This window comes from Ylistrum balloti, unplaced genomic scaffold, assembly GCF_031769215.1.
Source record: "Ylistrum balloti isolate Yb309-2 unplaced genomic scaffold, AGI_CSIRO_Ybal_v1 Utg370512, whole genome shotgun sequence".
Taxonomy (NCBI): domain Eukaryota; kingdom Metazoa; phylum Mollusca; class Bivalvia; order Pectinida; family Pectinidae; genus Ylistrum; species Ylistrum balloti.
In genome coordinates, this window is record NW_026782330.1 from 1,132,814 (window position 1) to 1,160,789 (window position 27,976).

The following is a 27,976-nucleotide window of genomic DNA, read 5'->3' on the forward strand; positions in this document are numbered from 1 at the left end:
CCTTCATTCTTCTCCCTTCTCCACTCACTCTTCCTCTCCCCTTTCCCCCCTCCCCCTCTCTCCTGCCTCTTTCTTCTCTTCCCTTCTCTATTCCCTCTTTCTCCCCCTCTCCCTCCCCTCTCATCTCCCTCTTTCTTCTCCCCCTCTCCCTCCCCCTCTCTCCTTCTTCTTTCCCCTCCCCTTCTCCCTCCCCCCTCTCCTCCCTCTTTCTTCTCCCCTCTCCTCTCACTTCTCCTCTTCCCCTTTCCCCTCCCTTCTCCCCTCCCCCCCTTCCCCTCTCTTTCCCACCTTCTCCCCTCCTCTTTCCCCTAGGCTAGGTGTTTAAGTAACGTAACCCATCATCCAACGGTTCACTCCTTAAAATGATGGAACAGACGCTCAATATACATGTATTCTAAACATTTTTATTGTGCAATTATTGTTTATAACATTCCGTTTTCAATGTTTCTATCCGTTGTCATATTTTTGTACACCTTATTTGATAATCCTGGTTCAGACAAAACAAAAAAGTATGTTAGCTATTGTACTTACAGTTTACATGTAGATATGCCTTGCGCTCTCATTTTCAAGCTTTAACGATGAAACGCATTTTGATCATTGCAGGAGTTTTGGTATAAAACCTTTAGAAGGAAATCTTTTCCGACACAAGAAAAAACAAGCACTGGAACAAAATCCTAATCCGAAACCAAACGGATATCCAAGATGTAATAGATCAGAAGGCAACGAGGAGGAACATCGTGTGTGTACGGAATCACAAAGCAAGGAACGCTTGCTTCAGGACAGTGAATGTACTAGCACAAGTCCGTACATGGACGATCCGTCCTTGACTCGCTGGTCAAAAAGATCGTTACGACGGTCACCTAGTTATACAAACGCTATAGCGATTGATCCACCAGGAGACAGCAGCGGTGTTATACAAAGACATATAAACAAAGTCAGATGTCATGACGGAAAATACTATGTAGGTGTAAGCAATGATAACCCCACGGAGGGATATGACATGACACATTATGTGGAATAATGTTACAGGGCGTGATTCTCCGCCCTAAATCATGACGTCATGGTGAGTGTGACGTATGACAATGAAGCGTTGTGACGCTGTTAACCTACTCAAGGCGGAATGACCTACATACATCAACGTAATAGTTAATTTTGCTATGTATTAATCGATGCACGGTTTTTATAAACAACAAGACCGTGAACAGGACATGGGGGTTGATTTAATGATTAGCATCGTTATATTGTATCAACTTCACAAACGATATATCATTTATTTAATTCCAAGATGTACACCCCTAATAAACAACCCTGATGTCCCCTACAACACAACCCCTATCGATATACGTACTTACCTGTAACGAACAATAACTATATATATATTCAATTTCATGTTACGTCATCATCGCAGATGTCGTCTAAACTACAAATATATATTTTACTAATCAGAATTTCATTTCTCTTTTTGTTTCTCAAAGTTGATTTCTCATACTTACGAACCAATGTTGATTTGAAATATTAGTAAGACTCTATACAAACACGCATCGAAAACTAACCATTCTCTCATCAGTTCTAACTTAATATAGATATTCATACAGAATGATATTTGTATGATTTTCATTAAGATATCCCTACAGAATGATATTTATATGATTTTCATTAAGATATCTCTACAGAATGACATTTGTATGATTTGAGTTAGATATCCCTACAGAATGACATTTGTGTGATTTTCATTAAGATATCCCTACAGAATGACATTTGTATGATTTGAGTTAGATATCCCTACAGAATGACATTTGTGTGATTTTCATTAAGATATCCCTACAGAATGATATTTTGTATGATTTGAGTTAGATATCCCTACAGAATGACATTTGTGTGATTTTCATTAAGATATCCCTACAGAATGACATTTGTATGATTTTCATTAAGATATCCCTACAGAATGACATTTGTATGATTTTCATTAAGATATCCCTACAGAATGACATTTGTATGATTTGAGTTAGATATCCCTACAGAATGACATTTGTATGATTTTCATTAAGATATCCCTCCCTACAGAATGACATTTGTATGATTTTAATTAAGATATCCCTACAGAATGACATTTGTATAATTTGAGTTAGATATCCCTACAGAATGACATTTGTATGATTTTCATTAAGATATCCCTACAGAATGACATTTGTATAATTTGAGTTAGATATCCCTACAGAATGACATTTGTATGATTTTCATTAAGATATCCCTACAGAATGACATTTGTATGATTTTCATTAAGATATCCCTACAGAATGACATTTGTATGATTTGAGTTAGATATCCCTACAGAATGACATTTGTATGATTTTCATTAAGATATCCCTACAGAATGACATTTGTATAATTTGAGTTAGATATCCCTACAGAATGACATTTGTATGATTTTAATTAAGATATCCCTACAGAATGATATTTGTATGATTTGATCCATTAAGATATCCCTACAGAATGACATTTGTATGATTTTCATTAAGATATCCCTACAGAATGATATTTGTATGATTTGATTCATTAAGATATCCCTACAGAATGACATTTGTATGATTTTCATTAAGATATCCCTACAGAATGATATTTGTATGATTTTCATTAAGATATCCCTACAGAATGATATTTGTATGATTTGAGTTAGATATCCCTAAAGAATGATATTTGTATGATTTTTATTAAGATATCCCTACAGAATGATATTTGTATGATTTGAGTTAGATATACCTACAGAATGATATTTGTATGATTTTTATTAAGATATCCCTACAGAATGATATTTGCATGATTTTCATTAAGATATCCCTACAGAATGATATTTGTATGATTTTCATTAAGATATCCCTACAGAATGATATTTGTATGATTTGAGTTAGATATCCCAACAGAATGACATTTGTATAATTTGAGTTAGATATCCCTACAGAATTCTTTGATTGGTAGTTATCACTCCATGAGAGTTTTCGTTTGGTGCCGGACTACAAAGGTTCTGGATAACTTTTGTGATATTTGAGAAAGCTCATGACACCTGTATCGGACTGTGAGCAGAGTGTCGTTGATAACTTCCGTAGCTCTTTCTTGTTAATGCGATCATTTCATCTCATGACACAAAAACGAACTCATTATTTCAAAAACTATGACCACACTCCTTACAGCGACATTTTTCCATCCATAGTTTCACTTATTTTGTTGTCAGAACAAGTTTAAATTGCTTACAGCGACATTTTTGGCCACTTTGTTTTCTTTACCAGCACTAGATAAACATCTGTCACTTTGTTTTTTTCACCAGCACTAGATAAACATCTGTCACTTTGTTTTCTTTACCAGCACTAGATAAACATCTTTCACTTTGTTTTCTTTACATTCACTAGATAAACATTTCTCACTCTGTTATCATTTTCGTCACTAGATCTAATATTTTTCATTTCACAGGCTTTAGGACCAGATCAAGTAATTTTTATTTAGTTTCTCTCGATATTTTGAGTTTACTGAAAACAACATTGTCTGGTATCAGGTAAGGTACTTTTAACAGTGAATTCTTCAACAACGAATTATGGTGTTAAAATCCGCCAAGACGCCACTAGACGTTCTGACTTGCATCTTATGTTACTGTAGCTGTAAATTCCACATGAATATAGTTTCAGTACTATTATCAAACATTTCCTTCAGATTGATAAATGTATGTAGATAGACGAATAGATTTTATAACTAATTAGAGAAAACATGTGTGACGTTTTGGTGATTAAAATAGGACAATTTGCAAGAGTTCAATGAGCAATACTGTCAAATGGTATGTCTGAGTCCACTGAAGTGGGTTGGTTCTGAACAGGGACGAGGGGGGCCCGTTAAAGAAACCGTAACCAAATGTTAATTTAAAGTGTCATTTCATTGACACTTGATAATTATATTAACTGTCTCAGTGTGAGTATAGATTTGTTTTACGTAGGAGTACGCTTTACACCTCATTGGGCATATAGACTGCTCATTTATGTCATAACAGTGCCAGGTTTTAGTCAAACATGAATTTTTTCACTCCTAACTTACCTAGATGGGAAAAAATGTGGCTGTGATAAAGCTAACACTATACAACTAATACCATTCCATGGGTAATTATGATAGATAAACTATGAAAGGGGTAATGACCAGTGGACTGTGATAATAACATGTAAAATATGGGATATAATCAGTAAACTGTGGTAACAACCTGTAAGAAAAGGGGAGATTATCAGCAACCAGTGGACTGTGGTAACAAGCTGTAAGAAAAGGGGAGATAATCAGTGACTGCTGGACTGTGGTAACAACTTGTAAGAAAAGGGGGAGATAATCTGTGACCGGTGGAATGTGGTAAAAACCTGTAGAAAAGGGGAGATAACCAGTGACAAATGCATTGTAGTAACAAGCTGTAAGAAAAGGGGATTTTATCAGCTACCAGTGAACTGTGGTAACAAGCTATTAGGAAAGGGGAGATAATCAGTGACCAGTGGACTGTGGTAACAAGCTGTTAGGAAAGGGGAGATAATCAGTGACCAGTGGACTGTGGTAACAATCTGTAAGAAAAGGGGAGATAATCAGTGACCGGTGGACTGTGGTAATAACCTGTAGAAAAGGGGAGATAACCTGTGACCGGTGGAATGTGGTAAAAACCTGTAGAAAAGGGGAGATAACCAGTGACAAATGCATTGTGGTAACAAGCTGTAAGAAAAGGATAGATAATCAGTGACCAGTGGACTGTGGTAACAAGCTGTTAGGAAAGGGGAGATAATCAGTGACCAGTGGACTGTGGTAACAAGCTGTTAGGAAAGGGGAGATAATCAGTGACCAGTGGACTATGGTAACAAGCTGTTAGGAAAGGGGAGATAATCAGTGACCAGTGGACTGTGGTAACAAGCTGTAAGAAAAGGGGAGATAATCAGTGACCGGTGGACTGTGGTAACAACCTGTAAGAAAAGGGGAGATAATCAATGACAAATGAATTGTGGTAACAATTTGTAAGAAAAGGTTGAGATAATCAGTGACCAGTGGACTGTGGTAACATCTTGTAAGAAAAGGGAAGATAATCAGTGACCAGTGGACTGTGGCAAAAAACCTGTAGAAAAGGGGGAAATAATCAGTGACCAGTGGACTGTGGTAAAAACCTGTAGAACAAGGGAGATAACCAGTGACAAATGCATTGTGGTAACAAGCTGTAAGAAAAGGGGAGATTATCAGCTACCAGTGGACTATGATAATAACCTGTAAGAAAAGGGGGAGATAATCAGTGACCAGTGGACTGTGGTAACAAGCTGTTAGGAAAGGGGAGATAATCAGTGGCCGGTGGACTGTTGTAACAAGCTGTAAAAAACGGGGAGATAACCAGTGACCAGTGCAATGTGGTAATAACCTGTAGAAAAGGGGAGATAACCAGTGACCAGTGGAATGTGGTAATAACCTGTAGAAAAGGGGAGATAACCAGTGACCAGTGGAATGTGGTAATAACCTGTAGAAAAGGGGAGATAACCAGTGACCAGTGGAATGTGGTTATAACCTGTTATTATTAAGTCGATAACGCATATGAAATTTTTATCATGTATGATTCACTATGATTTTATTTCATATCTTTGTTTTAACCAATTTCACACCGTTGATGATTTAGAATTTCCTGGTTAAGAAAATGCAGAATATTCTGTTCTTTTCCTAGTAGTCGGTTGATCAGCTGCTTATATTCCCTCGTTTTTGAGCTGTTTGAAGTATTAGAGAATTAAGCAATACAATATTGCATGATTTCTTGTCACTCTCGTCATCGCTCGAAAATCATTCAATAAGCTATACGTGTAAAATCATTTACTTCGATAGGATTGAATGTGACGTAACAGATCGTTACTGTGTAGGTACAGGCCCTATATACTTATTCCTTACTCAGATATCGTTTATCAAGTTGGTCATCTTTTCTACCTTATGATTTCGTCTATTATGTTCACACTTTGTCAATGTTTGATTTGAAAACATATTTATTTCGTTTTATTTATTTCCTTAATATCTTAAGCATATATGGATTTCCATTTATGAATAATATTTTACTGACAAAACATTATTCATATTGAACATTATCCTAGAATCTCTCTGGTTCCAGAATATAACTAATAAGTGAATGCATGGTGTCGAAGACAAATATCCTAGAACCGGACAAATGACTGACATTTATCAACATTTACCGATATATCCGTCCTCCATACCAGATCATTCGGCAATAACTCCCTTCACAGACATCTCAATATCAGGTCCATTGTTCGCTGCTTTGAAATATGTTGTACAGTCGTTCCATTACTATGACGTAGAATGGATATTATCTTGAAACATTACTGCTGAACCCATTACCATGACGTACATTGGGTAACACCTAGATTCATCACATCTCGTTCCATCACTATGACGTACAGTGGGTAACACCTAGATTCATCACATCTCGTCCCATTACTATGACGTACAGTGGGCACCACCTTGACTCATTACTTCTCGTCCCATTACTATGACGTACAGTGGGTAACACCTTGACTCATTACTTCTCGTCCCATCACTATGACGTACAGTGGGTAACACCTAGATTCATCACATCTCGTCCCATTACTATGACGTACAGTGGGTAACACCTTGACTCATTACTTCTCGTCCCATCACTATGACGTACAGTGGGTAACACCTAGATTCATCACATCTCGTCCCATTACTATGACGTACAGTGGGTAACACCTAGATTCATCACATCTTGTCCCATTACTATGACGTACAGTGGGCACCACCTTGACTCATTACTTCTCGTCCCATCACTATGACGTACAGTGGGTAACACCTAGATTCATCACATGACTACAGTGGGTAACACCTAGATTCACTCTCGTCACATTACTATGACGTACAATGGGCACCACCTTGACTCATTACTTCTCGTCCCATCACTATGACGTACAGTGGGTAACACCTAGATTCATCACATCTCGTCCCATTACTATGACGTACAGTGGGTAACACCTAGATTCATCACATCTCGTCCCATCACTATGACGTACAGTGGGTAACACCTAGATTTATCACATCTCGTCCCATTACTATGACGTACAGTGGGTAACACCTAGATTCATCACATCTCGTCCCATCACTATGACGTACAGTGGGTAACACCTAGATTCATCACATCTCGTCCATCATCACTATGACGTAAAGTGTGCACCACCTTGACTCATTACTTCTCGTCCCATCACTATGACGTACAGTGGGTAACACCTAGATTCATCACATCTCGTCCCTTTACTATGACGTACAGTGAGTAACACCTAGATTCATCACATCTCGTCCCATTACTATGACGTACAGTGGGTAACACCTAGATTCATTACTTCTCGTCCCATCACTATGACGTACAGTGGGTAACACCTTGACTCATTACTTCTCGTCCCATCACTATGACGTACAGTGGGTAACACCGATATTCAACACATCTCGTCCCATTACTATGACGTACAGTGGGTAACACCTATATTCATCACATCTCGTCCCATCACTATGACGTAAAGTGTGCACCACCTTGACTCATTACTTCTCGTCCCATCACTATGACGTACAGTGGGTAACACCTAGATTCATCACATCTCGTCCCTTTACTATGACGTACAGTGGGTAACACCTAGATTCATTACTTCTCGTCCCATCACTATGACGTACAGTGGGTAACACCTAGATTCATTACTGCTCGTCCCATCACTATGACGTACAGTGGGTAACACCTAGATTCATTACTTCTCGTCCCATCACTATGACGTACAGTGGGTAACATCTAGATTCATTACTTCTCGTCCCATTACTATGACGTACATTTGGTAACACCTAGATTCATTACTTCTCGTCCCATTACTATGACGTACAGTGGGTAACACCTTGACTCATTATTGGAGAACCTTCTTCACTATCATACACACTTATCCTCAAGAAATGACATTCATGGCGACATAATGGAAGTTAATATAACGCGCGTGGTCAGATGATAGGTGTTCCCTCTGATATGGTTAAGATTTTGTTGGTTTTAGAGATGACGTATCATTCTCAGGTTTGTCTTCGAGAAAACTTTGTATATGGTGAACTACAGTCAAACACGATATGTTACCACCCTGTGTTGTAACAATGTTACCACCTGACCTGGGACATCCTGTGTTGTAACAATGTTACCACCTGACCTGGGACACCCTGTGTTGTAACAATGTTACATCCTGACCTGGGACATTCTGTGTTGTAACAATGTCACCACCTGACCTGGGACACCCTGTGTTGTAACAATGTTACCACCTGACCTGGGACACCATGTGTTGTAACAATGTTACCACCTGACCTGGGACATCCTGTGTTGTAACAATGTTACATCCTGACCTGGGACATTCTGTGTTGTAACAATGTCACCACCTGACCTGGGACACCCTGTGTTGTAACAATGTTACCACCTGACCTGGGACACCATGTGTTGTAACAATGTTACCACCTGACCTGGGACATCCTGTGTTGTAACAATGTTACCACCTGACCTGGGACACCCTGTGTTGTAATAATGTTTCCACCTGACCTGGGACACTTTGTGTTGTAATAATGTTACCACCTGACCTGGGACACCCTGTATTGTAACAATGTTACCACCTGACCTGGGACACCCTTTGTTGTAACAATGTTACCACCTGACCTGGAACACCCTGTGTTGTAACAATGTTACCACCTGACCTGGGACACACTGTGTAGTAACAATGTTACCACATGACCTGGGACACACTGTGTAGTAACAGTGTTACCACCTGACCTGGGACACCCTGTGTTGTAACAATGTTACCACCTGACCTGGAACACCCTGTGTTGTAACAATGTTACCACCTGACCTGGGACACACTGTGTAGTAACAATGTTACCACATGACCTGGGACACACTGTGTAGTAACAATGTTACCACCTGACCTGGGTTACCCTGTGGTGTAACATACCAAAATAAGAATCTGGCAATTTGTCAAAATAACTTTCCCATATCTAAAACTGATTACGTAAATATGGTTACGAAGACTCGACGTATACTTAAAATCATCTTGTTTTGTTATCCTAGCAGCTATATGCTGTCACGTGATAAGTTTATAGATGTCTCCTAAAATAGACAAGAAACGAGTTAATGTATTTAGGGAAAACAAATCCCTCACGTGACATCCAAATCATGAATAATTTCATAAATTATGATTTCTTTTCAATTGATTTCCTCACTTTCTATCCATCACTAACACGTTAAACATGATGTTTTAATTGATATATTACTATGATGGTATGTTGTACATCTGTATACATGTTGTTCAGTCATACATCCTAATTTCTGACCTGGTCGATATAAATATTGGAATGAAATTAGATATAACATGGTGATAATGTTTACCGTCGGTGTCACGTTAAAACTTATTCAGGAAACATTCGACATTACACTTGAATACACCATGTACCACTCTATCGTATTCAGAGCCGGATGGAAGTAATTGATTCCAATCAATAGTTATAACATATGACGAGAGTTTCGTCACGTGGTCTGTTGAATTTTCCTACAATTTTAACATGTAGAAATAATGGGTACATTGTGTATCCTTCTCAGGGTTTCTTTTAAAACTTTTGTTTTGTCTTTCTAATCTCATTCAATGTCGACCTATTCATTATATAACACTGCTTTTTGACTTATGTAATGTCACTGCTCTCTCTCTCTCTCTAACTTGTCTCCATCACTCTCACTGGAAGGCTACAATCAGTCGGTTTGTGGTGGTTCTCAGCGGTCCTGGTTCTGTCTTTGGGTTATATTAAAACTTTTAGAAAACAACGAGTTATTCATTACTAGACCCGCTTTTTGTCTAGCCACCTGCTGGTCTGTTTTCAGAATACTCAACGTTGACTAAAGGTAATGAGACATATCTAACAGTCCCCAAACTTTATTGTATATACTATAAAATTGACACACTATTCCTAGCCTGTAAAACAGTTATAGAATATGTACTAACCCCTTACCCTGAATATGATCAAACGGACGGACCAATATCCAACACATGCAAGCTTCCATGCTGTACAATGGAGTGATTTCCACGTGATTAACGTATGTATATTTCAGATTTTATCATTCTGGATATTTTTAGACATTTTTCCATTTCGTGACACGTTGTCACTTAACCGTGAGGTGAAGGACGTGTTTATACTTATATTAGCATCTGTTTGTAGCCACATCACCATGACTTTTTATTGAAACGAATCTTAAAATTTTTGTACATAGACAATGTTTGTGCGATACCTGCATCATAACGAACACAACAATGATGTTTTTAGTACAAACTGTGGCATACTTTATCACTAGATACATTACAAATACATGTATGTGAGGTCAGAGTTCATGCACGATTAGTTAACATGGAAGTGAGGGGTCATGGTCATGCATAGCTAGAGTACAGGTGTGTGAGGTCAGAGTTCATGCGTGGTATATTTTTAATACACAAAGTTTTGGTAAATGTGTTGAAGTAGTACGAGTTTGAACGACATAGTTACAGGTGTTGTACGAATATTGCTTTTTTTATGCTCCTCTAGAACTTAAAACGCTCACAAGAGTTTAAAATATCAAGAAAAACACATAAAAGTAAAAATCAATTAGTTTTCATTTCATTGTTAAAATGATTTTCAAGTCAATGTGGATGTTACTTTATACCAGTGATCTAATATTACATCTGACTACATCTTTTTATAACACGAAAACCAACTATGTTTAAAGCACTAGACGAATTAGATAGCCAGCCTTCTTAATTACCAACACCATATAATTCACACTGTGATAATCACGTCTGTTAGAGGTCCGTTGGAATATCGACTTCCTGACACATAGGAGGAATACATAGTTAACAAAGTCAGCAATCTGTCTGTGATGCATCACAGCATATGTATTGTTCTCAAGGTTGCAGCAGCTGGAGACAGCTGGGCGTATGTTTTACAGGTGGTTACATGATTGAAACAAAAAAACATTTACTCTTTAATTGATATCTACAAAGTCCAAATTATCAAAATATCACATGTAACCTTAGAAGCAGTGTCATATTTTATTGACAGCAACACAAATAAATATGTCCTGTTGTTTACTGACGGAAACAAAAATAGATATAATGTCCTATTTTTATCTGATGGAATTATACAACGCCCTTTTTCTTACGAAAGCATGCAGTTTTTTTTAATTAACATTGTCAGACAATATTGTTGTTTTTGGAGCCAGATTTATCGACTGAATGTCCATGGAGAGCAACATGATTTGATATCACCAGTATAATCACTCTCTCCTTATTGTTACTAGACAGCTAGGGACAGTGCTGTACAAAGTACTTTTTATCTGGTGGATAAATACATTTGTATACAGATAAATGTTACCTTTATGTTACAGAAACAAGCATGGTACCAGCGCAGTACTTACCTCTAGATTGCCAGACAACCGTTCGGAGTTTATTTAAAGGACGCAACTAATCAGTCAATAAGCGTTTTGTGACTCTGTGTCGTCTACATAGAGTCTATACTTAAATTGAGATCTGGTAAAAGATTGTGTAAAATGACGTGGTTTCCTTTAAGTAGGTGGTAGTTTTATTTGTAAACTTCCGGTTGTTTATTTCTGAAGGCGATGACAGTCCAAGATACCATTTAACCCTCTGATTATGCCATTTGTTGACAGGTATGTTTCTTGGAATTTCGTCAGTTGTTAACTGTGTCGAATACCGATGCTGCTTAAACGCTAGGTAACGCGATGTAGTGATGGTATACTCCACCTCCTCTTCCCGGCTGATCTCCAGTTATACAACAGAATGATATATATAGTACACTCACATACAGCCTGTATAACAAGGGGTGTTGTTTTCTTTCCCCGTCTTCTGTCGTGGGGTGAAAGAAATAAAAGTTTGGACATTCACTACTAGTATTACGCTTCAACGATTTCATTTTACAAATTTTGTGTATATGTTAAAATATATAGATATTAATGTAAGGAAGTGTTTGACAGGTACGTGGCCTCGCTTGTGTTGATAGTGGGTATGACATTAAGGCGTATGTGTGTGTTGGACATTATCGAGTATATGACTACCATTCATTTTTTGTATATACATATATGTATCATTTTGTAAACAAAGATGATAATCATGATGGTGTTTGCTTGTGAAGTTTTCAACTGCCAAATGTAGTTGTCCTAATTACAACTTTTTGTTGTTGACAAGAACGTTTGATTAAATATAAATATATATGTATATGAATATATATTAATCACATTGCATATCACAAACATGGATGCCGTTTTATTAAAATTCTGATTTTACATGTATACAATGGTTGTTGTACATGATAATGTGATATTACAAAAGTATTCTTGTAGGTCATTCTTCCGTAACGTTGACATTAGCAAGAATAGCTTATAACCTTTTCAAGGAAATATTGAATCAAAACGTTTGTCATGTCACACGATTTAGAGTGTTACTACGCCATATGCAGAACGAATGGTCACGGGCTGTTGGTTACATAACCTTAAATAGCCAAGGTATAATACCAATATGGACACGGGCTGTTGGTTACATAGCATTTAATAGTCCGAGAAATATCTCTACAAATATAATACAACCGAAACAACTGCTAACATGCTTAACATTTTTAATACAAAGTTTATCGAGTAATCAACAATGAGTAGAGATCTTCAGAAATATCTCTACAAGTATGTACCACGGTTTTTTCGTGTACTGTTTCTATGGCAGAGTTGTACATTTTGACATCTGACAGAGAAATCGTTTCAGGAGATGTAAACTGATGAAGATTTTATGACAGCGACATTATTTTGATCCCATTGTGGACATACCTGGTGATTTGTATCACAGATGCCAATATCTAACCCTTCCATAATCGAGCACCTACCAAGACGACCGTTTAGTGTGTAATACTGCGTAGAACCACCAGACTCGACGATCGATTATCGAAGAGAAAGCTAGAATTATAAGTCATATTTTAATATCAATGATATGATGAGACGAGCAGATATTGGAATTCCAAGAAGGCAAATTGTCATGTCCGGAAAATCTATCAAATCGGGGAACTTTTAACCACAACTAAACTTCCCGACAGTCGTCACTCTTTGTTTCCGGAAAAAAACCTACACTCGCTTCCGGACAATCGCCACCACATCGATGCGTATGGAATATGTAGGACCACTTGGTACTGAAAACGACCACTTAAATCTTGAAGATTTGAGTGACTTGTTACAAATTTATTTACGTTGATAATAAGGATTGCGTAGTATCGTTGGTTACAAACATCTATCAAAGACAACACATTGTCGATATCACTTAATGGTATAAGCTGACAGGGTATATGTCCACTGTTCTGATAAGATTTGTGTATATAAAACAGGCAACTTAGTCTACTTCCAAAATCTCCGTTCACTAGGAAATCGTGGCGAGAAAACCCGAGGGAATTTTTTTTTTCATCCCGACGAGAGATTAAGTTTTTGAAGTTCAGCACGAGGAATTGCACTTTTTTCAGCAGATAAAAGGGGAAATTAGTGACGACGACGCTTTTCGGTCCAGTTCATGGTTTCTTATTTTACAGAGCCAAATCCGGAATCAGGTACATACTAATGTCCTAACAAACCTGTTAATAATATCCGGATTGCTACCTATAAACTCTATGGTCATATACAGTACATCGTACGAGGTGATAATGAATTGTGATTATGTCTTCTCACGTTCAAATTAATTCTTTGACCTATTTCTACAAACGTCTCAGGTCGTTTACAGGCCTTGCCATATTTATTTTCATACAGTTTTTTTTGTATCATTTTTTCTTTATTTGCCGTGTCCTCATCGATGTGTATTCATTGCGGGGTAACTACAGTAAGCGTTATGAACTCGGGTCTAAATATTTCGCTATATATCTTCTATTTCAAAATTTGCATGCCATACTTAAGAGTTGTCTCACTTTACAGAATAGTCAGTAGATAGTACTGTATTTACACCGACAGATAAACTAGAATAACAAAGGCAAGATCTTTGAAAGAAATTTATTTCCAACAGAATATTATGTATTAATCGGGAGGTTCATAAACGTTGAATTAATGAATAAGTAATGTACAAAGATAAGCTCGCGCCTTCACACAGTATTTCGACCCTCCTTAAGATCAACAGGAATTCTTAAGAATTTAACCATGAAGTTTTTTACTTCCGAGGGAAAAGCTTTAATTGATAAGGCTTCGGTGATCTAGTTATCCCGACATCTCCTTCGTGTGACAAAACATCATCTTCTTCCCTCTTTATCAAATTGAACCTCTGAAGTGTGTTACAAAACATCAAAAACATCACTTTTTTAGCGAGGGAATCACCGGGACAGGCACGTGGTCCAATAGAAAACGGCATGAATGCATCATACTTCCTTATCTTGCCGTCCGAATCTAAAAAACGGTCTGGTTTAAACGCCAGCGGATCATCCCAGCAACTAGAATCTTCATGTGTGAGCTGAAGATGTGCTAAAACAATAGCCCCCTCGGGAATACGATAACCTCCAACAATGGAGTCACGCGTCGCTACATGCGGAAGACTCGCAATGGCCACATTTGCTAGACGCTGAATTTCAAGTAAAGTCGCTTCTACATAAGGCAGTTGAGATTTGTCCGACATTTGTACCTTACGTCCGTGACCAACTATTTCATCAATCTCTCGTTGACATTTCTCTTGTACATCCGGGTAGCTGATCATGTATAGTGCTGACCAGTCCAATGAAGCTGCCGTAGTGTCTGTTCCGGCGTTAAACAGATTCAGAATAACTCGGAACAGTTGTTTTGGTGTGATGATGTCTGTATCCTTATCATTTTTCTTCGCCTGAAGATAGGCGTCGATGAAATCACGGATGTTTTCTTCGTCAAATGATGACTCGTGTTCTTTCACTTGCGCTTCTATGTAATTGGTTATGTTGGTTAAACACCTCCATCTTGTGACTGCTTCGTCCTTAATGAACAGTTTCAAAAATGGCCAAATAGTTGTGGGCGAAAGGCCTCCAAGTGACATGTTGAATATCAAACTAATGCTGTCGATAACGTCACGAAACTCTGGGTCATTGTAATCACATCTTTTCCCAAATATAATGGTGTGTGTGACGTTTGATACAGCGTTTCTGTACAGATCCCTTATACTGAATGGTTGTGATTCCGTATTTGCCATTTCTCTCAGAACAACATTACATTCTTCTAAAATTCTTTCTTCTAGAATTTTTTTTCCAAGTCCAAAATCTCGCATTGACTGTACCGTGAATCGGCGGAGTACCTTCCAAGTATGTCCATTTGACCAAATTAATCCTGGTTCCATCTTTTTCTTAATCCCCGACATTCCGTTTGGACGGTCACTGAATGAATCAGCCTGCTTGATGAAAGCATCGTTGATAAGGTCTTTACCACAAATAACAACGACCAAACGCCGTCCAAAGTACACTCTGAAAATGTTTCCATATATCTTCTGAAGTCTGTACAGCACGTTTCGATTCCTTTGAAGAACTAAGGTAAAGAAATTGCCAAGGAACGGCAATGCAAATGGTCCGGGTATATCAAGTCTGTTACGGAAATAATAAGCATAAATAAAACAGCAGGCGAGACAGGCCACCAAATATGTTGCAAGATCACCAGATTGTAACACAGATGTCAATTCCATGGTGATGTTATGTGCTGGAAGATGTTGTGAAGCCTAACCGTTTGTCAAACGACCTTCCCAGTCTGATTAATGATGTGCTTTCCTTGATACATCACAACAAGCGACTTGATGATTACGTGTCACGGTGACAGCGTCTAGTCTACTGACCTCATACTCATATGATTCGTTTATCTCCCTAGGCAGGAAAGCTGTGTCACACAGGTTTACAAGCTGGCTGTATTATAGCTAGTTAATCACGTGATGCCTCGGCCGCCGTATCCAGTCCACATGCTCTTACCACACTTGATTCGACTGCTTGATTCCGGAAGTACACAATGGCATTCTTGTTTTAAAACCATAGTCAGAAAGGGGCGTCATTATCCGGAATTGATATTCTCATGAGCGAGATTAAATGCAATTTCTGATATCCAACTAAACTTACCAACTTTGAGTATCTCCTCTTTACACGCTAACGAAGAGTAGCGCACAATGGGGGAGGTTACGCTCCTCCAAAACCAGATGTTACGACTATTATTACAGGTCGGATCACTGACATTTTGTACGAACGATGTAGTACAGTATTTTAATATCACTCGTTCTGATGTTTATTAGAAATATGACCCTGGTATTCTACATCTCTACTATGACTTCACATTGTTGCACCAGAGAAAAGGTCGACCACATGCCCAAAATGTTTAACGCAGAATTTTTCATGGATTTGACTTAAGCATTATAATGAAATGGGCGACATTAGGTACACAATTCCTTAAGTGATCGAGTATATTCCCAGCGTGTATTACCGTGTACGCAAGTCAATATTTCAACACGACGATATTGAGTTTCCAGTTCAAATGAGGAACAGTAGAGAAGGATACCGGTCTATAAGTCAAACTCTGAATTAATTAATACACCTAATTAGTGTTACGAAGTGGTTTTCCCCGGTAAGGGTAGCATTCAGAGAAAGTTTAGTTCCGTTGAAAAGAACAATAACACTCAGAAATCATACATTATTAACTTTATTAAACACTATCAATCGGGGACAACAACCAAAACTAAATGCAATATTCTAAAATATGTTCATGTATTTCGGTCTCTTTATATTAAAATATATTTCACAATAAAGCCACGGACGACCAAACACAAACACAATCAGTATTTCAAACCATGCCTTTGTATAAATATTTATCTCTATAATTGCATAAAAAAAATAACCTGGTGATTTGGAATGTAAGATAAATCATGTTCATAGTCCGAAAAAACAGGTCGCCAATAGCCCAGAGAATGGATTGCGGTCCCTATCTATATGTTGGGAACGACATCTCGAGTAAACATTAAAACAATGCTTAGAAGCCAAATTAAAGTGTCTGACTACTTGGGAATATGTTGTGTCATTGAAAACACTTTACTTCAGATGATAAACCAAAAAAACCCTAATCTCTCGTACGAGTTTTACATAAATTTCCATGTCTATTTTTGGTGTTTGTGTTAAGATTAATCATACCCAGATAAGATGAAATATTCCTTCCCCCTCCATCAACAATCTGATATTGCCGACACGGTTTAATGTTATTGGAATTCTGGCACAATTTGATAGTGATAAACGTTCTGACAATCTGAAAAGGGTTCTTAACGTTTTACTATTTACATAAATGTAAGAAATAAAACACTCTCAAACTCTGAAGATATTCACCGTCTGTTATTCACAGTCTTGTCGGTAATGACATCTTAGGTAACTGGTAGTTTTGGTCTAAAATGTAATAAACAACGGTATCATCAGCGTTGATAAGCTTTTAAAGTATTTTGGCTGGAAAAGTTGACAACCTGAAGCTATTAGCTGTCTGACACACATGTATGTATAGTCCGAAAGCTTGACGTTATATATATAATCTGACACCTTGGAAAGCTTGATGTTATATATATAATCTGACACCCTTGAAAGCTTGACGTTATATATATAATCTGACACCTTTGAAAGCTTGATGTTATATATATAATCTGACACCCTGGAAAGCTTGACGTTATATATAATCTGACACCCTTGAAAGCTTGACGTTATATATATAATCTGACACCTTTGAAAGCTTGATGTTATATCTATAATCTGACACCTTGGAAAGCTTGACGTTATATATATAATCTGACTCCCTGGAAAGCTTGACGTTATATCTATAATCTGACACCTTTGAAAGCTTGACGTTATATATATAATCTGACACCTTGGAAAGCTTGACGTTTTATATATATAATCTGACACCCTTGAAAGCTTGACGTTATATATATAATCCGACACCCTTGAAAGCTTGACGTTTTATATATATAATCTGACACCCTTGAAAGCTTGACGTTATATATATAATCTGACACCCTTGAAAGCTTGACGTTATATATATAATCTGACACCCTTGAAAGCTTGACGTTATATATATAATCTGACTCCCTGGAAAGCTTGACGTTATATATATAATGGAAATGACGTTATATATATAATGACACCCTTGAAAGCTTGACGTTATATCTTTAATCTGATGCCATTGAAAGCTTGACGTTATATCTATAATCTGACGCCTTTGAAAACTGGCCGTTTTATCTATAATCTGACGCTCTTGGAAGCTTGATGTTGAATATTAAGTTCCACAGTTATAACAATCGGACGCTGTTGACAGTCTGATGCTATTGACAGTTTGACGCTATTGACATTATCAGGTTTCGGACACAAATCTCGACTGTCGACGAACTACCTAGAATTAGTGTCATCAGCTGTTCCGTTTGTATGGTTGACAGAGTTAGTGTCATCGGCTGTTCCGTTTGTATGGTTGACAGAGTTCGTGTCATCAGCTGTTCCGTTTGTATGGTTGACCGATTGTTGCTCACTTCGCTGCATTAGAATCTTGCGGATCTTTGTGACCTCATCCACAAGTTCGGTGATATGTCGATCTTGTTGTTGAACATGGGCTATCACTTGAGACAGATGGCTGTGACAGCTGTCTTGAAGATGGGACGCCATGCACAGCCTCGTTGTCTGCAAAGAAAATGGAGTCCTATTTGCTTTAATTAATACTTAAAAGTCTGTTTTGAATTATTTTTACTTAAGAACGCTGCTTTTTATAGTATTGTATGTTTTTAGCAATATAAGATAGATAAAATTGTAACCCACCTAACACCTAACATACTACAGGTGTAGCTACCTAACATCCTACAGGTGTATCTACCTGACATCCTACAGGTGTAGCTACCTAACATCCTACAGGTGTAGCTACCTGACATCCTACAGGTGTAGCTACCTGACATCTTACAGGTGTAGCTACCTAACATCCTACAGGTGTAGCTACCTGACATCCTACAGGTGTAGCTACCTGACATTCTACAGGGGTAGCTACCTAACATCCTGCAGGCGTTGCTACCTGACATCCTACAGGTGTAACTACCTAACATCTTACAGGTGTAGCTACCTAACATCCTACAGGCGTAGCTACCTGACATCCTACAGGTGTAGCTACCTGACATCTTACAGGTGTAGCTACCCGACATACTACAGGTGTAACTACCTAACATCCTACAAGTGTAGCTACCGGACATCCTACAGGTGTAACTACCTAACATCCTACAAGTGTAGCTACCTGACATCCTACAGGTGTAGCTACCTGACATCCTACGGCTGTTTCCCTTTACGCCAACTCTGCAGAACATCAAAGGGATTATTTTTCAATTGTTCAAGATAATTGAGGGGCCCCAAGAAGGGGTACTTGGGGTGGTATACAGGTAAACTCAGGTAAATATATCTGATAAATACTGGTAACAGTTTTTAAGGTAAGTAATAAGAAATTCAGACATAATATAAACTTAACACATTTTATTTATTTTATTAATATGACATTAATGATAGACCATATGAAGATTACAATTAATAAACATTAATAAGCATATCATCATTAAATTAAGCACAGAAATCACTTTTTTATTTTTAGTTTTATAATGTAGCACTAAATTCAATATATACATACTAAACTAAATTTGATTTTCAATTTTCAATATTTGATATAAAAGCACTATTTTCATAAAGTAAATACCTAACAGCACTAATTATTAGAATGTTCATAAACACGTATGTAGCACTAATTAATATTCACATAAAGCACAGAGTCTATTTATCCAAAATGAAGTAGCTGTGATGCTGAATCAGCGTAGGTCATCAGGTCAATGGTTCCGTTTCTGTATCTTTCTTTGAGTGTTGTAAGGCGGGGGTCAATGTTGCAGTACTTCTTCGCACGCGGTCGGGTGGTTCCTCCAGCTTCTCTCTGCATTCTGTTGATGACGTCGGCATTGTCTATTTCCTTGAATGTCTGTATGATGGCAAATATAGTCGGATGAGCGTGTTTCACCTTCTTCTTTAGTTTCCCGTGCCAGGCTTCTAGGTTGTTTGTTGTTCGTGGTCCATCTGTTTGGAAGTGATTCCACAACGGTCTGTCTCCTTCCACCCACTGCTCTGTAACATAGTCTGTGAAAGGCGTTGTGTTCTGTGGTACTTCAGCGTCTTCTAGATCTTCTAGTGTCTGTAACCATACGTCTTCTATGCAGTCCATGGGTACCAGTGGTAGAACAGCTGCACGGCGGATAAGGGTCCTAACATCTTCGTTGTCCCGGTATAGAGTTTGCAGTCCAGTTGTCTGTGCTTTTTTCCATACACTCTGGGTGAAATGGAAAATACAGCCTTTCATGGTGATTCCTGGGAATGTCTGGCGAATGGCGTTGTGTACTGCTACTTCAAAGTCGGCGAATGCATGGGTTGGGGCGAAAGGCAGGTACAGTTGAGCTATGTGTTCCTTGAGTAGGGTAAACAGTCGAGTGTAGATTCTTTGACTCTTTCCTGGTAGTAGCGCAAATACGACTGGCGTCATCCTTCCATCAATAACCACATGGATGCTGTAGATCTGATGAAACAAGCTCGGGCACGTGTAAAATGTTCCATCACAGTAGAATGTGTCGGCAGTTGAGAGATATCGTAGGTTCTCCGTACTGGCGAAGGCTATAATTCGGTTCTGCTGGTCTCCGTCGTCAAAAAGAAGAAATCTGTCTCCGGTTGATGTTTCTGTCCTCTTCCCTTCCAGTCTGATGTCAGAAAGAGTCTTTGGTAGCGCTGGGGTTTCCTTTCGGCGGGCTCTGTAGAGTGACGACTTGGCTGTATTGAAGGTAGGCAGTCGCTGTACCACCGCTTTGCAGTCTTCATCCCATTCTTCATCTCGGAGCTTGCGGAGTTCTTCTTCGTATATTGCTGGTATGGGTCTGACTTCTTCAAGACATCTCCTGGTGATGCTGTTTCTGATCTGCTGTGCTACAACTTCTGCATGATCTGCTGGATGGTTGTGTTCCTGTCTTCCAAAAGCAACTGGTATGTTGTTAAGGGCAGAGAGGGATCCTCGACAAGATTTTTCACCATTTCTGCGTATGATTCTGTAGATGAAACCATTATAGGCTAAATTCTGGCCCCCTTTCTTGTTAATTACGAACTTCAAATTCAGCTGTGCGTTTGCCATGTTACTTGATATGAGTGTTTCACTATGAATGTATGATGCAGTCGCTGTATTTATACAGAGTGCAGTTGGCTTGGAGTGTTCAGTGTGATAAGTATTCAGGTTAACAGCTTGGACTTCTCATCATCAGTTATATTCTGTGCTACAGTAGTTAAAACAACTAAATATAACAATAAATGGTGTCAAAGTATGAATATAAAGTATGATGCAGTCGCTGTATTTATACAGAGTGCAGTTGGCTTGGAGTGTTCAGTGTGATAAGTAATAATGGTTTTTTTCTATTGTTAAATAATATAATTTTCAAATAATTCTTTGTTTTTATTGAACAATATAAATTTCAAATAATTTTTTTTTCTCCTTAAATTTAAATAATATAGCATTCAAAAACATCTCTTTTCCTAACATTTCAATTTAATTCTCAATTCAAAATCTGAAAATATCCCCATTTATGGCTAAATATTATCAAGTCACAGGTAACTACTTCACAGTAGCTGTTCCCCAGAGCCCCCATGAGGTACCCCAATTTTGTTGACTTAAAAGGTAAAAACAACAACTGCCGTATGTGTTTTTAAGAAAGTTGGCGTAAAGGGAACACACCCATCCTACAGGTGTAGCTACCTGACATCCTACAGGCGTAGCTACCTGACATCCTACAGGCGTAGCTACCTGACATCCTACAGGCGTAACTACCTGACATCCTACAGGTGTAGCTACCTGACATCCTTCAGGTGTAGCTACCTATTGCACTGAATATTAAAACAACAGGTTCGACCATTCTAAATGGTATTTACAGAAGGATTAAACTACCTATACTTTATGATATAGCATACTTTAATTAAGGGATACATTTATCAAAAGGTAGTCCTGGCGACTTACTGTAACCTGACAGCCATACACTTGGAAAGGACAATCGATGATGGTAATGGGACAGTCCCCGGTCTCCTTATCCATGTGATTACTGATGTCCTTGCGTTTGATGCCGACTTGACCACACTGTAAGCACTGAACTGGGAAGTTCTGACATACCAGAACCTCATGTTTCTATAGTAACAGAAAAACATCAGTTGAACAGTTCCAACATAAGCAGGATATTAAGCTATGATAAAATATGTCTTAATCCTGAACTGGGAGTTGGTTATTGCACAAGGTTAACATGACCATATTGGTTAAGTGAGCGGGGACAGATTGTCTTGGATTTTAAACGATTTTGCATCCACTAAAGCATAATGAAGAGACATCTTTAATGAAAGAATGAATTCTGATAATGTGCATGTACGGTGTTCCAAAACGAGTTCAATGTATGGTGTTCCTATACAGGTTCAATGTACGGTGTTCCTACACAGGTTTAATGTATGGTGTTCCTATACAGGTTTAATGTACGGTGTTCCTATACAGGTTTAATGTAAGGTGTTCCTATACAGGTTTAATGAATGGTGTTCCTATACAGGTTTAATGTATGGTGTTCCTATACAGGTTTAATGTATGGTGTTTCTGTACAGGTTCAATGTATGGTGTTCCTATACAGGTTTAATGTATGGTGTTCCTGTACAGGTTCAATGTATGGTGTTCCTATACAGGTTCAATGTATGGTGTTCCTATACAGGTACAATGTATAGTGTTCCTATACAGGTTTAATGTATGGTGTTCCTATACAGGTACAATGTATGGTGTTCCTATACAGGTTTAATGTATGGTGTTCCTATACAGGTTCAATGTATGGTGTTCCTATACAGGTACAATGTATAGTGTTCCTATACAGGTTTAATGTATGGTGTTCCTATACAGGTACAATGTATAGTGTTCCTATACAGGTTTAATGTATGGTGTTCCTATACAGGTTTAATGTATGGTGTTCCTATACAGGTTCAATGTATGGTGTTCCTATACAGGTTTAATGTATGATGTTCCTATACGAGATCAATGTATGGTGTTCCTAAACAGGTTCAATGTATGGTGTTCCTACACAGGTTCAATGTATGGTGTTCCTATACAGGTACAATGTATAGTGTTCCTATACAGGTTTAATGTATGGTGTTCCTATACAGGTACAATGTATAGTGTTCCTATACAGGTTTAATGTATGGTGTTCCTATACAGGTTCAATGTATGGTGTTCCTATACAGGTTCAATGTATGGTGTTCCTATACAGGTACAATGTATAGTGTTCCTATACAGGTTTAATGTATGGTGTTCCTATACAGGTTTAATGTATAATACAGGTTCAATGTATGGTGTTCCTATACAGGTTTAATGTATGATGTTCCTATACGAGATCAATGTATGGTGTTCCTATACAGGTTCAATGTATGGTGTTCCTACACAGGTTCAATGTATGGTGTTCCTATACAGGTTTAATGTATGGTGTTCCTATACAGGTTTAATGTATGGTGTTCCTATACAGGTTCAATGTATGTGAAAAGGGTACACCTGAATATAAATGAACAAATTTTAGATAAAAGTGTAAAAAAATGTCAGTATTGATACATAGAAGTATATAACTAAACAGTAACGGTGTATGTATAGTGGTGTTAGAGGTTATAACAGTCCTCGTTTATCTAGACTTACCGACATTATATTGTAGGTCATCTGTTTCTGACAGTGAGGACAGAAAACGATCCTCAGGGAGCACTCTTCCAGGTGACTAGGCATGTCCCGGCGGATCACTCGGACCCCGCATCCGTTCCCACATTCTACCACTTTATACATACACTGCTCCTCATGCTGAAATGATCGGTTTTTAAATTCACTTAAAAGGATTGAACGAACAGAAAGGATGCGTTAATGTTCCGCTATAATTATTGAGACAACATCTCATTGTAAACTATCGACACATGTTTAAACTAATGACACACCTGAAACTATTGACACGTGTTGAAACTAATGATACACCTCAAACTATTGACACACCTGAACCTATTGACTCCTGAAAATACATCTCAGTGCAAACTTTTTAATATCAAATCTTCTGAAACAACCTTTTTTGCATGTTTTCATATTTCGTTGTAAAAACTATTGTCTATATTTCACTGTAAGACTCATTTCATAGATAGTGCAGTCTATACTGGACAACCATTTAGTATTATGTATTATACACATTACCACTTGATCAACTTGGAATCCATTTAGTGTCGTTAAGGTGTTAAAGGTCAAAGCGTGGTTGTATGGGTGACACCCATTTACTGGATAAAACTCACCTCACTGTAGTTCCTCAGTTCCCCGTTCCAGTCACATTCGTTTTGGATATTAGGACATCGTACGTTTAATGATAGGACTTCCCGCTTCATGGCGTTATCAGAAAACAGCTGAAATAATACATAGTATTAATGTTTTACTTAAGTCAGCTTCCAATGACAGGGGATTTTATTTTGTTGTAACCAGTATGGTTATGAAGCTACGACATGACCACGAAAATAACACAAAGTGAAAACGCTCAGCGCTGTGACAAGAAAGATAACTCTTGTATTATCTTTACCTCTCTCTCGATGTGGAAGTATGTGTTGTCTACAGGACACTTCGAAAACGGTACCCGGATGTTGTTTCGGACTCTGAAATAGATAGACAGACAGATAGACAGACAGATAGACAAACAGATAGACAGACAGAGACAGACAGATAGACAAACAGAATCACCAGATCCACATGAGATTCCAATCAATAACGCTTTATGTGACAACTATTGAACAATGGTCACAGAATAGCGGCCTCATTTCTTTGTATATTTTCATTTAGGTTCAAAATCCACAACTAAAGTACATAGCAATGTGTAAACAACCGAGGAAATCAAGTTATTAGTAACGTGATGCAGATCGATGTAACTTTATCACAATATACCCCATCCCTCGTCTTTACCACGGACTGTATCGGTGTAACTTAATCACAAGATATCCCATCCGGACTGTATCGGTGTAACTTAATCACAAGATATCCCATCCCTCGTCTTTATCACGGACTGTATCGGTGTAACTTAATCACAAGATACCCCATCCCTCGTCTTTACCACGGACTGTATCGGTGTAACTTAAACTTAATCACAAGATATCCCATCCCTCGTCTTTACCACGGACTGTATCGGTGTAACTTAATCACAAGATATCCCATCCCTCGTCTTTACCACAATCGGTATAACTTCATCATAAGGCATTGCTATCCTTTCATTTCTACCAATGACTAGGTCGTCACCTGATGTCGTTAAGCAAGGGGGGAATCAAAGTGATGTAAACAGGCCTGGAGAGACACTACCAGGGCAAGCTATCTCTATATGAGGTATATGTCTCCTAAATAAGTAATTTTACAATTTCACATATTTTTACATTTATCTAGTATATATATATACAAGACAATGTTCTAAACAGCGGAGAGTCGAATCAAATACGTAATGATATATCAATATCTGTACACCACGGCCTTTTGTTTGGTTAGGAAAACGTGTTCAGTCTCTGCACCCCTGGAACACGTCATGGTCACATTGAAGGGTTCCGTGTGTGACACCTTGTGGACAAGACAAAAAGACTAGTTTGATTCTTTGATGCACATCAAACAAATCTCGAGGTCGCATAATGGTATGTTGTAATGACTTGTTGCTCCTTTGTAATCTTCAAAAAGAGCGTATCAGCATGTGATTGTATCCATTTTGCCATGACATGTTGCAAACAATTTGTGTACAACTTATGAATATATCGTTATCGTTTGAAAGGCTTGAGCACGTTGTATATCTTCGCTGAAATTTGCATGTTTATAAAATTTTGCGGGAAACATTCTATTAAAGTGTACACAAAATACTGATCGTATTTAAAATCTTAATATATCCATACAAGACAACTCACGTCGGTAGATCGAATGTTCCCCTGATACACGCTTTACAGAATCGGTGTCCACAAGACGTCTGCATTGGCTCCTTCAGAACACTTAAACAAACTGGACACATGTACTTCCGGTCAAGGTCGAGGTCAAACAGCGGCTCTGGTAGTGTTTCTGTTGATAAGTTTATGGACGGAGAAAGCTGCTGAAGAGGAAGACATTTGCAAAGTTGTTAACTAAGGAAAATGATAAATAAGAATTTTGAGAATGATCATACTTCTATATTAATGACCCGAGTACATCGACCACAGACGGGATAGGAATTTATCTGTGGTCGGACTTCTCTCCGACTGTAGACAGGATCCGTATTTATCTGTGGTGGGACTTTTGTCCGACTGATGAGATCTGTATTTATCTGTGGTGGGACTTTGTCCGACTGTAGACGGGATCTGTATTTATCTATGGTGGGACTTTTGTCCTGTGTGTGTGTGTGTGTGTGTGTGTGTGTTGTGTGTGTGTTGATGAGATCTGTGGTGGGACTTTGTCTGACTCTAGACAGGATCCGTATTTATCTGTGGTGGGACTTTTGTCCGACTGATGAGATCTGTATTTATCTGTGGTGGGACTTTTGTCCGACTGTAGACAGGATCCGTATTTTTCTGTGGTGGGACTTTTGTCCGACTAGAGACGGGATCTGTATTTATCTGTGGTGGGACTTTTGTCCGACTGATGAGATCTGTATTTATCTGTGGTGGGACTTTTGTCCGACTGATGAGATCTGTATTTATCTGTGGTGGGACTTTGTCCGACTGTAGACGGGATCCGTATCTATCTGTGGTGGGACGTTTGTCCGACTGTAGACAGGATCCGTATTTATCTGTGGTGGGACTTTTGTCCGATTGTAGACAGGATCCGTATATATCTGTGGTGGGACTTTGTCCGACTGTAGACGGGATCTGTATTTATCTGTGGTGGGACTTTTGTCCGACTGTAGACAGGATCCGTATTTATCTGTGGTGGGACTTTTGTCCGACTAGATACGGGATCCGTATTTATCTGTGGTGGGACGTTCCGACGTATTTATCTGTGGTGGGACTTTGTCCGACTGTAGACGGGATCTGTATTTATCTGTGGTGGGACTTTTGTCCGACTGATGAGATCTGTATTTATCTGTGGTGGGACTTTGTCCGACTGTGGTGGGACTTTTGGATCGGGATGTATTTATCTGTGGTGGGACGTTTGGTGGCACTTTTGTCCGACTAGATAAGGGATCTGTATTTATCTGTGGTGGGACTTTTGTCCGATTATAGACGGGATCCGTATTTATAATTAGTTGTACTTCGGATCTAGACTGGGATGGTATTTATCAGAGATGGAACTTTGGTAATAAATTTTACCGAATGGGAATCGAATCACGTACCTCGGATCTTCTCTCGAGATCTCATTAGTACATCGTACAGGTAGACAGTGACTATATATAATATTAAACATTAAAGAAACAATATACAGTATCTTATGTAATTAACTTTAACAATTCCATTGTATAAATATATGCAATTGGATTAATAACAGGCACGGCCTATATTTATCTTCTGATACCGTTTAACTTTATGACCAGTTGATCTATCATGCCAATATCATAATTATAAAAATACAGTTAGATATAACATGTGAAAACTAAAAATGCATTATATTTCGCAGACAGGGGAACCACTTTCATGCAACTGCCATATCTATACATGATAGATGGAATAATACCTTGTAAAAGTTGACCATTTATCTTCTGATGTAATGTAATCGTTTCACTATGATTGTGGTGTATGTCTGCGATATCCATATTTCGGATCCGTTTCTGAAATAACAACAATACATGTACGTACCTGATCACTAACTGAGGCCTCCATTCCGTCTGACCCT

General features: G+C 38.3%; 3 protein-coding genes across 3 annotated transcripts in view; 1 reads left to right on the forward strand and 2 right to left on the reverse strand.

Annotated features, from left to right (window-relative positions):
• Positions 1–1,021, forward strand: part of LOC132555770 (glutamate receptor ionotropic, NMDA 2B-like) — a 68,135-nt gene extending 67,114 nt beyond the window's left edge. Inside the window, exon 16 of the mRNA XM_060220134.1 lies at positions 604–1,021. Within this exon, the coding sequence (XP_060076117.1) occupies positions 604–1,021 (418 nt within the window). The remainder of the gene's footprint in view (positions 1–603) is intronic.
• A 13,083-nt stretch (positions 1,022–14,104) lies between these two features.
• Positions 14,105–15,909, reverse strand: LOC132555738 (cytochrome P450 2U1-like). The gene has a single exon (XM_060220101.1). The coding sequence runs from the start codon at positions 15,753–15,755 to the stop codon at positions 14,274–14,276; it is 1,482 nt and encodes a 493-aa protein (XP_060076084.1). The 5' UTR covers positions 15,756–15,909; the 3' UTR covers positions 14,105–14,273.
• A 2,559-nt stretch (positions 15,910–18,468) lies between these two features.
• LOC132555755 (TNF receptor-associated factor 6-A-like) lies at positions 18,469–27,963 on the reverse strand. Its single transcript, XM_060220118.1, has 7 exons — positions 27,940–27,963; positions 26,086–26,264; positions 24,735–24,807; positions 24,457–24,564; positions 23,828–23,983; positions 22,139–22,303; positions 18,469–18,753 (listed from the first exon to the last, which is right to left on the reverse strand). The coding sequence occupies exons 1-7, from the start codon at positions 27,961–27,963 to the stop codon at positions 18,469–18,471; spliced, it is 990 nt and encodes a 329-aa protein (XP_060076101.1).
• Positions 27,964–27,976: the final 13 nt, after the last annotated feature.